At 45.7% G+C, this 14,667-nt stretch overlaps 1 protein-coding gene across 2 annotated transcripts in view; it reads left to right on the top strand.

Annotated features, from left to right (window-relative positions):
• LOC119433056 (probable G-protein coupled receptor CG31760) overlaps positions 1–14,667 on the top strand; it is a 154,001-nt gene that overhangs the window by 71,424 nt on the left and 67,910 nt on the right. The window contains exons 2-3 of one of the 2 annotated variants that reach the window (XM_037700206.2): positions 1,426–1,527; positions 13,266–13,437. In XM_037700206.2, the coding sequence (XP_037556134.1) occupies positions 13,330–13,437 (108 nt within the window). In that variant the 5' untranslated portion in view covers positions 1,426–1,527; positions 13,266–13,329. Of the gene's footprint in view, positions 1–1,425; positions 1,528–12,286; positions 13,438–14,667 lie in introns of those variants that run through there. The other variant, XM_049671317.1, reaches the window with a different exon arrangement.

Here is a 14,667-nt window from a genome sequence, read left to right as displayed (position 1 = left end):
GTGACGTTCTCGGAAAGTTTCGTAACGTCTGCAGAGTGTTCAGATAAGGACAGCCTTAGGGGGGTCACAACTGTTTGTTTGCTTTCAGCGAAAATTTTATGAGGTGGGCGAATATCTCTGTTGAAATGAGTCAATCTTTGTTTTGCGAGAAAAAGCGCGGATTTTCAGAAAAAATATTAACTCATTAAAGGTGGAGTATTTCTGCGACTTAAAGATTTTACAACTTTGAAGACCTATCACTCCTAAACTAAACATTGTACACAGCCCAAACGTTTTTTTTTTTTTTTTGGTAATTTTGGATGTGAAATAAAACACCCGTCGATATTATGTCTCTACAGAAAGCAAAAGTTTCATCAGAGAACGAGCATCCTGCTCGCACGTTTTCTGGGTATCACTTTCGTTTAAAAAGAAAGAAAATAAAGCTTGAATTGGAAGATATATTTCTTAAAGAAAAGAACTTCAGTGATTCCGTTGACTCTGAACTAATCTGCTGCGACAGCAGTAGACACATCTATCTTTGCAATGCACACAATGCTGTCTTCATCCGCCATTGCCTCCGAAATTTATGCACCGACACAAAAACTGGCCCTGAATTGTGTCAAAAATAAGCTTTTTATGCAGCGCACAATTTGCAGTCATCGCTAATTCTAATAAACAGTACGTATGGCTGGACAGATCTCATTTTCTCAATGTCTAGAGGGGAGATAAAGAAATGTTTTCAAGTTATGCTAACTGATGAAACGCTGCGATGCTTCTCGTCATTCTACACAGCTGTTCTAGAGTGATGAGTGAACAAAGAAACGTGACATGCAAAAGTGTTATTGCGATCGCATTTTTATCCCCAGCGTATAAAACGAAAATATTTTCAGTATTCTTACTATAATATGCAGTGTGCAGACGACGTTTTGACTATACGCATATTGATCTGTGGAGCCACTGCAGTGAAGCCGCATCAAAGTTTGGAAAAATGTTCCGGGACGATCGCCTGGTTCGCAATGTGATGAAAGCAGCTTGCTCCCAATAGGCCGTGTGATTATAGGGGCAGACATGGCAGCCTTACAATCGAGGTCATTGGCCGGCCGTTGTGCGCCTGAATGCGTCTATCCTTAATTAGCGTTTCTCTTTCAGTTCCTTGCGCGGGCGAAATGCGTCAGCCTGACACGCAGGGAACTATGCAACTTGGAGTCTGCGATCCAATGTCTGAAATGTTGTTCAAGAGCTCACTCGACACACGTCCCGCCTCTTCGAGAAGTGCAACTGAAGGTTGCCGACCACCGTCACTTGAAATATACTATGTACATGTAATCATGAATTAGGGAGCTCAAAGGGGTGCGACGCGATGCTACCGCATTTCTCTCGCGGTTAACGCTAAATCGTCGCTTCATATCTCTCCCGAAATACCGTTTCCCGCTTGCTCCTTTCCAGATGCCGCCCATGCCGTGCGCAATCCCGCGACGCCACGCAAGACGCCGTCCTACAGGTGCGAGCTTCGCTGAGCACTGCGCCGACGATCACTCTGGGGCCAAGGTAGGTGGGCTTTTAGCCACACCGTCTATACCGTCGCTGCTTTCCATCATCACGGCTGAACAGCAGAACGGAGGCACCGTGGTGAACGAGACATCAAAGTGCTGCTCATGCGCTCTGTATTTATTTCACGGAGAAGGGTCTAAAATAACAGTCATATATACGGGGAGATCATTAAGCTTCACAGAATTTTCAAAAATCGCCTGTGGCCGATAGCATAATTGTAGTGCTTGAGCGGGCTTATTCAAAGAGGCGGACATTACCTATTACACGAGAAATCGAAACACAGCAATAATTAAGTGGTAAGAATTCACTCACTAATCAACTTTGAATTATTTACGTTAAGGCACATATAAAGCCCATTTTTCGCGGAGCACTTTGCTCTAGAGAAACGAGATGGCGCTTTCGGCGGCGCCGCACGTTGGCTCAGCAAAGCGCACGAATGTGAAACCATTACCGTTTCTGCCTTGCTTCTGTGCGATCAGCTGTCGGAATTACAACTGGGTTTTCGCTAGCGCACTGTGCTTCATTCATGCTGCAATATGTGGAGCTGTAGAGTGCTACATAAGAACTGCCTGTGTTTGAGAGTTTGGGAGTTCTTTATTGTGCATAATAATAAGGTTACAAATGCCGATTATACGAACATACATAGGGAGGTCCCATCGTCAAGAGACCGCACAGGTGCCCTCCGGTTAGAAATGAGTAGGATATGTAAATACACAGCAGTTATATGCAAACACACAAGAACACCGTATTAAATGAGTCACTAGCTAACTTTGTAAAATATTTTAGTAACACAAAACAAGTATTAATAAAACGGTAACGATGAAACGACTATACTGAGTGCAAAAATTTACGGAGGTTTGACTTTAATGTATAAAAATGAGAGAGCAGTATCTTAATATGACACGGTAATGAGTTCCAAAGTTATGTGGCTGAAAAATTAGTAGTAAATTTACCATAAGTAATTATATATTTTGGTAATAGATAGCTGTTGGTAGAAGCGAATCGGGTAGACGTGGAGTGCGGATACTGGCTGTTAGTAATTATTGGGAACGGGAGCTTTCCGTTAACATATTTACGGACAAGCATTCCAAGTGAATATTTATTTAGTTTCTGTAATGATAAAATACCGTTAGGAGCTGAGCAATGGAGATGCTTCTGATGTGTAGCTGCTACGTGTGATGATGTGAATTGCTTGATTTTGGGTTTGCTGCAGTGCGGGGAAATGAGCGAGATACGTGTTCCCTCATGATGATATGCAATAATTAATATGCTGCCGGCCCTTCGCAATGCACGGCTTTCCTCAAGGACAAAAAGAACTACTCATCTGCCAGCATTGTATCGCACTATTGCACCAACTGCACCATTGTTAACATGGAGTCAACGGAAGCAGCTGAGGCAAGCAATCATCGAGTCACCACGTGATCAAACGCGGCGGCGCCCACGGGATCGCCGTGAAAAGGGTCTATTGCAATTTAAGAATTGTAGCCGGTCGGTTTACAAGGTATATCCACTTGGTACAAATTATGATGATGGCACGGGTTTCGAGATATAGGCAATCAAACTCGGGGTAAAATATCCACTGTTGTTACATTCTTACCAAAATGCTCTCTTAGGGATTGAAGCACGAAAGTAACTGGACCAACCATGCATTTCGTCGCACACATTGGAAATGAATATCTCGAAACTGGTGTCATCCTGAAAATTGCTTCTTAGCGGATAGGAAATACATACATACATACATACATACATACATACATACATACATACATACATACATACATACATACATACATACATACATACATACATACATACATACATACATACATACATACATACATACATACATACATACAATTCTTTATCGATATTGAATGTACAGGCGAGGTTGGAGCTTTCAGGAGCTCGGCGGCCTGATCGGTGTGCAAACAAAAAATAAATGTACAGAAAGCTCTTAAAAATTAGGGTGTTTTACGCGCCAGAACCACGATCTGATTATGAGGCACGCCGTAGTGGGGGACTCCCGATTAATTTGGACCTCCTGGGCTTCTTTAACGCGCACCTAAGTCTAAGTACACGGGTGTTTTCGCATTTCGCCCCCATCGAGACGTGGCCGCCGTGGCCGGGATTCGATCCCGCGACCTCGTGCTTAGCAGCCCAACACCATAGCCACTAAGCAACCACGGCGGGTTTAGACACCGAAAGCTCTGAAAAAACACTTAAGACAGACAAAAGGCCCGAACGCACGCAATTGTTCCGCACTCGAGTAAACGAAGGGAAAGAACAGAGTGTACAAGGACTCTCATTAAAGGTATGTGTGGTAGATGTGCTGCCATGTTGTCACACCAGCTTGATTATTTGAAGAGGTGCGCACTACTTGCTGGAAAAATTGTGAAGTGGGGATAGCTAATTAACAAAATTTCACTAAATGACTTTAAAATTGCCGAGTTTCGAGCACAGGTCACTATTGTACCAGTTTAGAGAAATACGCCCTCAAATTCTGCGATGAAATGCATTAGTGTTTCAATAAGAACTTATCAGCACTCCGTTTTACACGGTGCTCATAAGTGAGCACTGGAGCTTCACAGCAATCACAGGCGTCCACATTCACAGACTGGAGACGTTTTCCTGGCATATGCTTCTGGCATGCTTCACCAGATGAAATGGATGACACAGGAAACTGTGCACACAAATATTAGAGTACAAGCACAAAACGAGATTGAATGACTAATATGTGGATAAAGTTTAACGACCGAGAGCAGCGCATGGCGAAAATAGTTTTGTCCCTAGAAGACGCGGACAAAGAAAGGGGGGTACAGGTGTACAGGGGCTATCAGAGAGAAAGACAGAAAAAAGGGGAAAGGCAGGGAGGTTAACCAGATGGGAAGATCCGGTTTGCTACCCCGACGCTGGGGTGAGATTGGAGGGGGAGGTAAAGTGACAGCAAAGTAGTTGCCTTTGCGGAATGCTCTAGATTAACTAGTGCAGGGTCATGTAGATAGATAAACAGTGCATGCTTAACAGTCAATCTTCTAATACTCATATAATACCAGTAATAAAACAAAATGTGTTTCATGGGTCGATATGGTTACGCCAGAAATAGTAGTCAAACGATATGTAGCAGGATATGGCAATTAAGCATTATTCCGCATATTTTGTGTTGTGTTCACAAAGCTTCTTATACGTAACATCGTTTTCTCACTGGCTGGCATTCAGGTGCCTTACAAGTCACCATACCGATCGTCGCAAAAGAGAGACGACAGAAGCGGCGATGACCAATTGCGGGCTGTATTTCTATGGGCGTACTGGGCGTACTGAAAACATCGTGATAGAGATACCAACGAAACCTTAATGAATGACTAAAACGAATAAATTAATCTATATCGTGCAGAGTGAAGAAAACATTGCCCGACAGTATGGAGGCACCATGTTGAACTTTTTAAGAAGAAATAATACCTTGATTTGGGCTTGTTGGTTCATAGTTGGTTAAACCGCTTCATACGAAAGGTTTCGCACTGCTACTCGCACTGCGCGCTTGTAATGTGTTTTCGTCTATCTTGTCTTTGTCCGAGACGCTCTGCGTGTTAACCAATTAAGCAGAAGCGCACCAAGAAATGTATCAGTGCTGTGCTCGCAGTAACGCGCGTTATTGCAGATAGTCACGAACCACGCAATCAGATAGGGCACGCAAGATAGTTACACGCAATCAGATAGGCAACCGATACAACCGGAGAGGGTGTTTTCTCGTATTTTATTAAAATAACTAGTAGATGTCGTGCTCATGTTGCTCGGGGACGCAGCGACCCATATACCCCTAATGCTTCCCAAAAGAAAACGAGCTCTTTTTATTTTTTCGGTGTTTTAGGGCATCGTTCTGCTTGGCAAATGGAGCAGCACCGTCAAGAGAATGATTTACGGTGCTCGTGAAACCGGTATTGAAATCGAGCGCCCGAAGAAAGAATGAAAAGAAAGGCGAGGACATATTGTACATATGGAAATACTGTACAACCACTCATTTTGATGGCTCAGCACTGGAAATGTTCTCCATTTCATGATCCCTGTCAGTATGTGACATTCACGTTGTGCCCGTACTCTATACTTAGGGTTCTTCGTTCTCGGGTTTTATGTTTTTTTTTTTTTAAGTTCGGAGGGTAAAAATTGGGTGCTATTTTTCAAGGTGATAATCGGGGAGAAATCGATTTTTTTGTGGAACCAATCTTAAATTCGGGATTTTTCGGGTTAAGTTTACAAATGTACTAAGTAATACATTAAATTCGTTTTTCTCTTTCTTCTTCTTTTTCTTTCTTTCTTTTTTATGTCGGGATATCACAAGCTGCTTAACGCTGACGTGTTAAAACTAGGCATCTATTTCAAGCTGGTAATCGGGAGACATCAGTGTTTTCTAGCAAATACTCTGAAATTCGGCTTTTGTTTGCAAATTAATAAGTAATAATGATAGTACGTAATTAGAATTGATAACTTCTAGGAAATGAAATATTTTATTAACAAAAAGCCGGTCATCGATTTTTTACACATTCTTCTTAACATACATTATCATATGCATGCACAACATATCGGTCTCCACCCGAGATCTCTCCGATCTTGAACGCATCTCAGGTGAGAGAAACTTCTCTTGACATCACAGCTTCCATTAGCTAGGCACAACTCCGCGCAGCATAAAACAAATAGGCTGGTATGTGGTTTTGGAATTCGCGGAGAAATCGGGTTTCTTTCGAAACGAAATTTCTTTCGACTCGCCTCTGAAAGATTGGATCGTGACACTGTGCTCCATCTTGGCCTTATTCTAGAATGTATCGCTGGAAACGATACATCAAATGTGTGTGTGCATATCGTTATGCGCTACGAACACACGCTTTCACGAGAATCGCCTGTATAAGCGCAGTAAAGACAAGGCTATCTAGCTCCGTCGCGGTACATGCTTAAAGCGCAAACGCGCCGATCCACAGGATGCGAGGCATCTATGCGAGCTAAAACAATGTCAATGCTCTGCACGAAAAACCCGTAAGCTTTAACTGATCCACCCCTAACCCCAGTTACCTCAGCGCGGCACGATATTTTTTTGTTCTTCCCCTCGTGCTTTGTGTCAATGCGTGCAGGCAGAAATGCCGCTCCTTTCGAAGGCAGCTTCTTCCCATTTCTCGCGCTCGGCGCACGTCGTTTGCTCTCTGCGTCTTTCTGCGTCTTTACGATAAAGACTGCGCAGGGGATTCGCCGCCCTGCGGCACTTTTATGGATAACGCCACCGTGCAGTGTTTCCGAGGCGCATCCGCTTTTTTTTTTTTTTTTTTCAGAGCAGTCAGCTACGGCCAGGAAAAGCCGATTGCACCCCCTTCCAGAACAATCTCTTTTCACGAGCGTGGGAACCGCGGGCGCGCGTGCACACGTTGGGCCGAGCTCGGTCCAGGGTTTCCAACGAACGTCGGCGGCCGGCAATCTTTATGGGACTGTCTTCCGGGAGAGCGCTGCCGCATCGATCGCCGCGGGGTCTCGTACGCGCACCTGCCGACCTTTCGTATAAGCAGCCTGAGGGGGCGCGCACACCACGGCTGCCCAGGCCCCGGATTCGTAGCCTCGGTTCCCTCCTCCTCTTCCTCCACCCCCGCACCGCCACACTTCGCTCTCCCTCCTTCTCCCGTGGCTCCCCAGCGGGTTGGCGCTGTTCAAACAGCGCAGGCCAGTTTGCTCTGCACTTGTTGAAGATCGGACGTAGGGAGTGCCGCGGTCGCTGACGATCGAGGCAGGTGTAAGTGGCCGGTCAAGAAAAAAAAAAAAAAAAAGAAAAAAAAAAAAAAAAAAAAAACCAGAGAAGGTGGCAAGTGACAGCGACCTGTTGCGCATCCGTATGTGTGCCTATTTGAGAAGAGCGAGGACGTTCAATAAATGTCATCCGAAAATCTAGTCCATCGCTTCTACGGGTTGCACTTGTGGTTAGTATACGTATATAGTATCAGAATCTATATCTTATAGTATACAATCTATATAGTATCATAATCTTCTGATTCTATATAGTATCTTTCCAGTAAACTGCTATAGGAGAGATAAGTGGTACAGTTGGAATAGGTTGATTATTTTTAGCGCTCAAGGTCATGCCATATTGCGTTGTTGTACACGTCCCGGAACAGTGAGCAAATATAATTAAGGAAGTTAAGTTATTACGTATATGTTAATAATGCATTATATACAGTATAGGTAAAACAATGTCTTATTACGTACCCGCTGATGTAAATCTACCAAGCACAAGTCATATGCGTCACTGCTGTTCTTCGCCGCCAGATTAAGCACGGACTCGAACAACTTCACCTCTCTGTGTGTGTAGTTTTCTTTATTTTTGGCGACAAACACGTTTCAGCTATGGGTCCTTATCAAACCCGTGTGCCTTAGTGCAGGAAAAAGCTGGATTTGCGGAGATAAAGAAGATGATGTACTCGCGCCTGCCAAATTCGACACTTCTAGATTAGAAATGACCCCATAGCGGCTGACTGATCTTCGTTTCTTTCCAGGGATCGCTGGTATATCTTTCAGAGCTCATGCCATCGATACTTCTCGGGGATGTGCGCCGCTTACGTTAGACGTCTAATATTTTCGCCAGCGCGCAATACTGTGTGCTATACAATATTGTTTTTCTTCTTCGGCACTGTCAAATAAATGGCGCGAGAAAACGCTCCTGAAGTTTCAGTTCTTCATTAAAATATACGCGAGTGGATGCACTGACTGTTATAATAGTGACGAAACAAAAAAATATAAATTTCATCGCATCGAAACACTTACTACCGGGCGCTATGAAAGGATTTGACTTCTATTCTTGTATATCTGTTGGTTCATTGCTTATGTCAACTTAACGAAATCAACATGAAAGCGCTGAAGCATAATGACAGCAGCTAAACAAGGACATGACTGATTGCGGAAAATTTGATTTAGGTGGATGCCGGCGTTTTTAAGTGCTCCAAGCAGCATGAGACCACGCATGAACATTGTTCGGCAAATGCAGAACGAGAATGAACAGAGTTAACTTTGAGGGACTTTTTGGCATCTAAATTATGCCGGATGTTGATTGTCAGCAGGCAACACCACACACACACACACGCGTACGCACGCACGCACGCGCAAACACACACACACACACCACACACACACACACACAACACACACACACACACACACACACCACACACCACACACACACACACACCACACACGCACACACACACACACACACACACACACACACACACACACACACACACACACCGCACATACGCACGGACGCGCGCACACGCACACGCGCGCATACGGACACGCATATACGCGCGGAGGCACATACGCATGGACGCGCGCACATGTACACACACACACACACACACACACACACACACACACACACACACACACACACACACACACACACACACACACACACACACACACACACACACACACACACACACACACACACACACCACACACACACACACACACACACCACACACACACACACCACACACACACACCACACACACACACACACACACACACACCACACACACACACACCACACACACACCACACACACACACACACACAACACACACACACACACACACACACACACACACACACACACACACACACACACACACACACACACACACACACACACACACACACATGAACAAACGCACCGACGCGCCCGCACACGCTCATATATACGGACGCACACATAGGCACGGACGCGCGCACACGCACACGCACACACACACACGCACACGAACATACGCATGGATGCGCGCACATGCACACACACAAGCGCGCGCGCACATCGGACGCGCACGCACATACACACGAACGCACACATACGCACGGACGCGCGCATGCGCACGCACACGCGCGCATATGCACACGCACATATGCACGGACGCACCCACACGCACGGACGCACGAACGTGCACATGCACACACACACGCATCTACGCAAGGACGCGCGCACGCATAAGCGCATGCACACACACGCACATATACGCACGGACGCGCGCACACACACACACGCACGCACGCACGGACGCGCGCGTGCGCGTGTGTGTGTTTGTGCGTGTGATAATGACGACATAACGCTTCTGATGGAGGAACTAGTGCAGTTGAATTCTGGCAGCGCTCTTTTAAGTCGACGCTGAGTTCGCTGTTTATTTCGTTGTATTTCTTTTTTAGCCGTTGTGGCTTGACGAGCACTGCAGCCTTGCGTCTTGGCCACGAGCCCAAAGTAGCTCTGAGGAAATGACCGATAGTTGATCCACGCCAAACATGGTAATTTTATGTATATTTTTCAAACTTATGAGTCAGACGCAGAGCACATAATCAATTTTCTCCAGCACGGTGCGTTGCTCGGAGTCCGGGCTATCTTCGCAGAAGTTTTGCGTCCGGAGCTACTTTCTACATCGATGTGAAATGAAAGATTGTGTTTCGCGGCAGTTCACTGCACCGAATTTGATGAGGTTTATTGCATCTAATAGAAAAACTTTAATTGTACTGACTGTGGGAAGCAAAGTTTTTATTTAGGCCATCTTATTAAATGCGTAAGCATTTCTATGCCCACACAACGAGAAACCTGTCCGTCCGTCACGTAGGACGAATGCAATGGCTCATACCCCCGTAAGGCTGAGGATACAAGCGCTTAGCAAAGTGCTTACATTCCTTGAAATCATCTATACAGAACACAGAACAGCATACGTTTCAATAAAGAACAAGCTTAAAACAAGCATCTGAACCATCAATAAAGCATTTAATCAACAGTTGCATTGGTAGTTTTGCAACAGCTTCGCTGTACATCCACTTTCGCGGGTTTATAACAATCGGTAAGGGTTGATAAGGGTCGGATCGAGTCCGTTAACGGTGATATCGACTGATAAAGCTTGTTAAGTGTTTATGCTGGTTATATCAAGTTTGACAAGATTGATAATGACAACGCGCTGCGTGAAGATGAGTAAGTGATACAATGCTTACGCATACTTGGACAACTCCAGTGAAGTTTCTGCGTGAACTTTCTTAATTTATTTTTTACAAGTAATTGTCGAAAATCGCAACATCAGAAAGGTACAAATAACAAGTTTTCAACTATTAAACTCGGTAATAAATAATGATATCACAGTTCTGCAAACTGCACCTATTAAGACATCTAAAGCGCACATAAGTGAAATATTATACTCCGCTCTAAAATCCACCACTTATCTGTGAGAAGCAATTCTGCAAAACCTTCGCAAAGATTAAAACGATTTCACGTAAGCTGGCATTTCCCATATGGAATTTGTCCGCTTTAGATGCTCTAGTGGATGCATATTGCAGAAGTGCGATATCTGTTTTTGGTGCTGAGGTACGGACTTGTAAACTTCGTGCTTCAATATCCGGGAATGTTTCAATATATTCCAGGCTTTAAATTGAAATTATGCTTCTTATAGTCACTGTAATTTAACTTTCTGAAATGCGAAAAGGTATTTCAAATATGTCCAGCGGCTGTCTCACGAAAGCATTTCTGCGTTTTACATTATCTGAATAGAAAAAGCAGAGCTGGCCTCGAGCTAAAGCTTCCTCTTAAGATAACACTCAATAGAGTCCACGTCAAGTGTATGCCAAAGGCCTTCGTATAGTTTCTCTGACTGGATTATGGTATCCGGGATCTAAACTCCGTATCACGCCTAGAAGGAGCCGGCTATGACGATGATCATGCTAAGTCCAGAAATGTGTTGTAGAAATGTGTTGCGCTTGTTGTGTAATTTGTTCGCTTCTGGGCTCAAAAAATGGGATTTGTGTAGAAGAAGAATCGCCAAGGGAATTCGTTGGCTTTGTACAAACTCAGGCGCAGTGTCGCGATCAATGCCTTCATGTCCAAGAACCCGTCATAATGTACTGTCACAGCTGTCCCCGATTCGTCGTCGGCGCGAAGTCGATCGACGGGGTAGACAAGCTGGTTGGTCGTTCCGTATTCGAGCGAACACAGTGAAAAGAGTCAGAGTCGGGAGTAAACAAAAAAACAAGATATTTATCAGCTGATAAATATGCACAATTAATAAAATAAAATTTTAAAAAAGACACAAGACAGACTAACACACCTGAACTTAATATAACACAATGAAGACAGAGAAGTACGATGAGCAATTAACAATACATATACAAATGAAACAGCGCGAGGATCAAAAACACAAGAATACACTTATCAGTATTTCAATAAAACAAAGTTCAAAAGAAATTCAAGTTCAAAAGAAAACAAACGATGTCATCGTTTGTTGACATCGTCAACAAACGATGACAGCAGCAGTAAGTCCGGGTAGCAGCAGCAAGGCCGGGCAGCAGCAGCAATTCCATAAACCGTGAAGTTGGTGCACAGAGCTTTCCCGAAGAATGCTGGCGGGCCGACTTGTTGAGGTGGATGCGAATTGTTGGGCTGGGTTTCCCGGGAGTCTAGATCTGACGACTTCCCTCAAGCAGGTTGAGCTAACTTGAGGTGAACTACCGTGAGCTTCGTTGCAGACGCTGGTTTGACGTCTCGTACGTCAACAAGTTCCTCGGAGTTCCGACGTGGCCAGGCGGCCCAGGCGATATTGGACGGCACTAGCCCCCCGACGGCTTCTCAGCAGCGCATAGGTTCAGCTTCTAGACTAATCAGCAGGGCCCAAAACCTGCGCTTAAATAGCCTCTCCTTTCCCTAGTTCCCTATGTAGGGAAACTGCCGGTATGCAGAGTTCTCCTAATTAATTCACGGCTCCTCCCAAAAGTCTTGGCCGCCCCCCTTTCACCATGGACGAAGAACGGCAGATTCTCCTCTCTCCCAAGGTCAAGGGCCAAGGTCGAGCCCGGTACTACCACGCGGACGTACACGCACACTTCTGGGTCCGTAATCGGCGTGTCGCGTCTTGAATCGAGATGTCACCCCGTGAGGCCACGACGCTTTTGACGCCCGTAATTCGGCGTGTCAATAATCGAAATTATACGCCGCATAGTGAAGACCCCACGGTTTGACGCCCGTAATTCGGCGTGTCGCTAATCAGCGTCAAAACCACTCGAACAATATCGAAAATATGTCGCTCCGTGAAAGTCGCTAATCAAAATTATACGCCGCATAGTGAGTGCGCCACGTTTCTGGCGGCCGTTAATTGGCGTCAAAAACCACTCGAACTCTCGAAAATATGCCGCTCCGTGACATGTACCCTTTTGTCAAAGCGGGACTTGCACATTGGCCACGTCGAGAGCAAACGAGTAGCAATGTCCGCGTTTAAGCACAGACTCAATAATCTGCTGCACTGCTGGTTCCGCTGCACACAGACCGTCCGTATCTGAGCCTTAGGACGGAGTGCTACATACGCAGTGTTAAAAATAGAAACTTATTCTGTTCGCAAAAGCATGGGCTACTTACGCCCACAGTCACGAGATCGTGTTCAATGCAGTTCCCGCTAAGAAGCCCTTACTGACTCGTCGGCAGTGGTCTACTGCATTATGTAAAATTGTGGGATGCCTGTCCAAACTCGCGATTTTAGTTGCTAAGTCCCTCTTTCTGTAGGGTGCATTGGCCGCGCAAAACGCTTCGGCCGACTGTATTCTGTATTGCTATGAGCTAACTATACTACTAACTGTGATAACTGTGCTAACTGTGCTAAACAGTGTTACGTGATGTTATGACTGAGTTAACTGTAGCGTTGACGTGAGCAGTGGACCTTTTCTGCTGGCAGCAGCAGGTGCAGCAGCGCTGAGGCCGGCCTTGCAGTGAGGGCGGCGCCCTAGGCGCACAATGCGCTGATGTCGGGCCGCCGCCAGGCCCTGCTGTGCGTCGCCCTTCTCGGATTCTGGGCCCTCGGCTCCGGCTGCCTGCACTGCAAGCACCGAGCTCGCATCCTGCGATATCAGGTCGGTAGCATCGTGCACTGCACTTGCGTTAGCTACATACACATGACAGCCTGCACTTTCGATACATGCATACACTTGATAGCCTGAATAGCCAGAGAGTATCTAGAAAGTGTAGAGGAACCCTGAAGTCCTCCCTAGTATGCGGCTGTTTCGTACTAAACAAAATGTGCCTGTAATAATTTATACTTTGGAAATTGACAATACCATGTGATTCCGTTGAAGAAAGGTAGTCTAAAGCGTGCTTAAAAACGAGAAATGCGAGGAAGCTCACAATACCTACTTCTTCAGGGCATAAGCTTGTCAACGAAGTTTCGATATTTTTCCCGCCCTACAGTGGGTTTAGTAAAGTAGCGCTCGACTAATGAAAAAAATAAGCGAATGTGTCCATTGCGTTTCACTTTGCACAGCGTTTTATTGCGACGTTATATTTAGCGACTGAGCCGTGAAGTCACTCTTCGGCCCCCAGGCAGCGCAGACGTTTGTTTTAAGTCCATGCACGGCCGCCTGGATCGACGCGCGCGGCAGGGTTGCTCCGGCCGTCCCATTCGGACGGAGAGGGTGTAATTGCGGAAAGGGGCGTGGCCGCTGCTTTCGCCGCACCGCGGCGCGCGCCTCCCACCCTTCACTCCCTTGCTACGGCTGCGCGCGAGACGATTTGCGCTATAATTCGCGCTATAATGAAAATCTCGCTTCATAAGAAACCGCGAGAAGTTGTGCCGAACAAAAAGGCACACAAAAGCACCGATGTCCCTTGACGCTATTTTTTTTTTTCTTCTTTGCACTCCAGCCTCTGTCAGGATGATGCTGCCCGCAAGGAGGTTATCCTTGGCTGCCCGAAACGCGTACACTCGTAAGCCAAAATTTTACAGGAAAATTACTTCCGCGCGCGCAAGCGCAGCATGCCAATGGAAAGCCTGCACGCGAGAGAAAGCATTCGAGCTCTATCTGCTAGAAGGAATGCCAGCTGACTGACGAGGCAACCAAGATTTTATTTATTTATTTATTATTTTTTTTGCGCGAATCCGCAGCCCGCAAACTTTTGTTTATGACTTGTATTTTCCCCAGCTTGACCAATTGACTGTCAAAATACGCCTTGGAAAGCGAGAGATATGACTCGGTGCTTTTAAATGGAGAGCTGAAGTGGCGGCAGTCTTGCATCTGTACATGCGAATGCGCTGTTTATTGTGTTAAATAATCGTGTTAAATAAGCGAACTCATCGCGCGTCTTCC

Source organism: Dermacentor silvarum, chromosome 1 (assembly GCF_013339745.2).
Source record: "Dermacentor silvarum isolate Dsil-2018 chromosome 1, BIME_Dsil_1.4, whole genome shotgun sequence".
NCBI classification, from domain to species: Eukaryota; Metazoa; Arthropoda; class Arachnida; order Ixodida; family Ixodidae; genus Dermacentor; species Dermacentor silvarum.
This window is presented reverse-complemented; position numbering and strand designations above follow the sequence as displayed.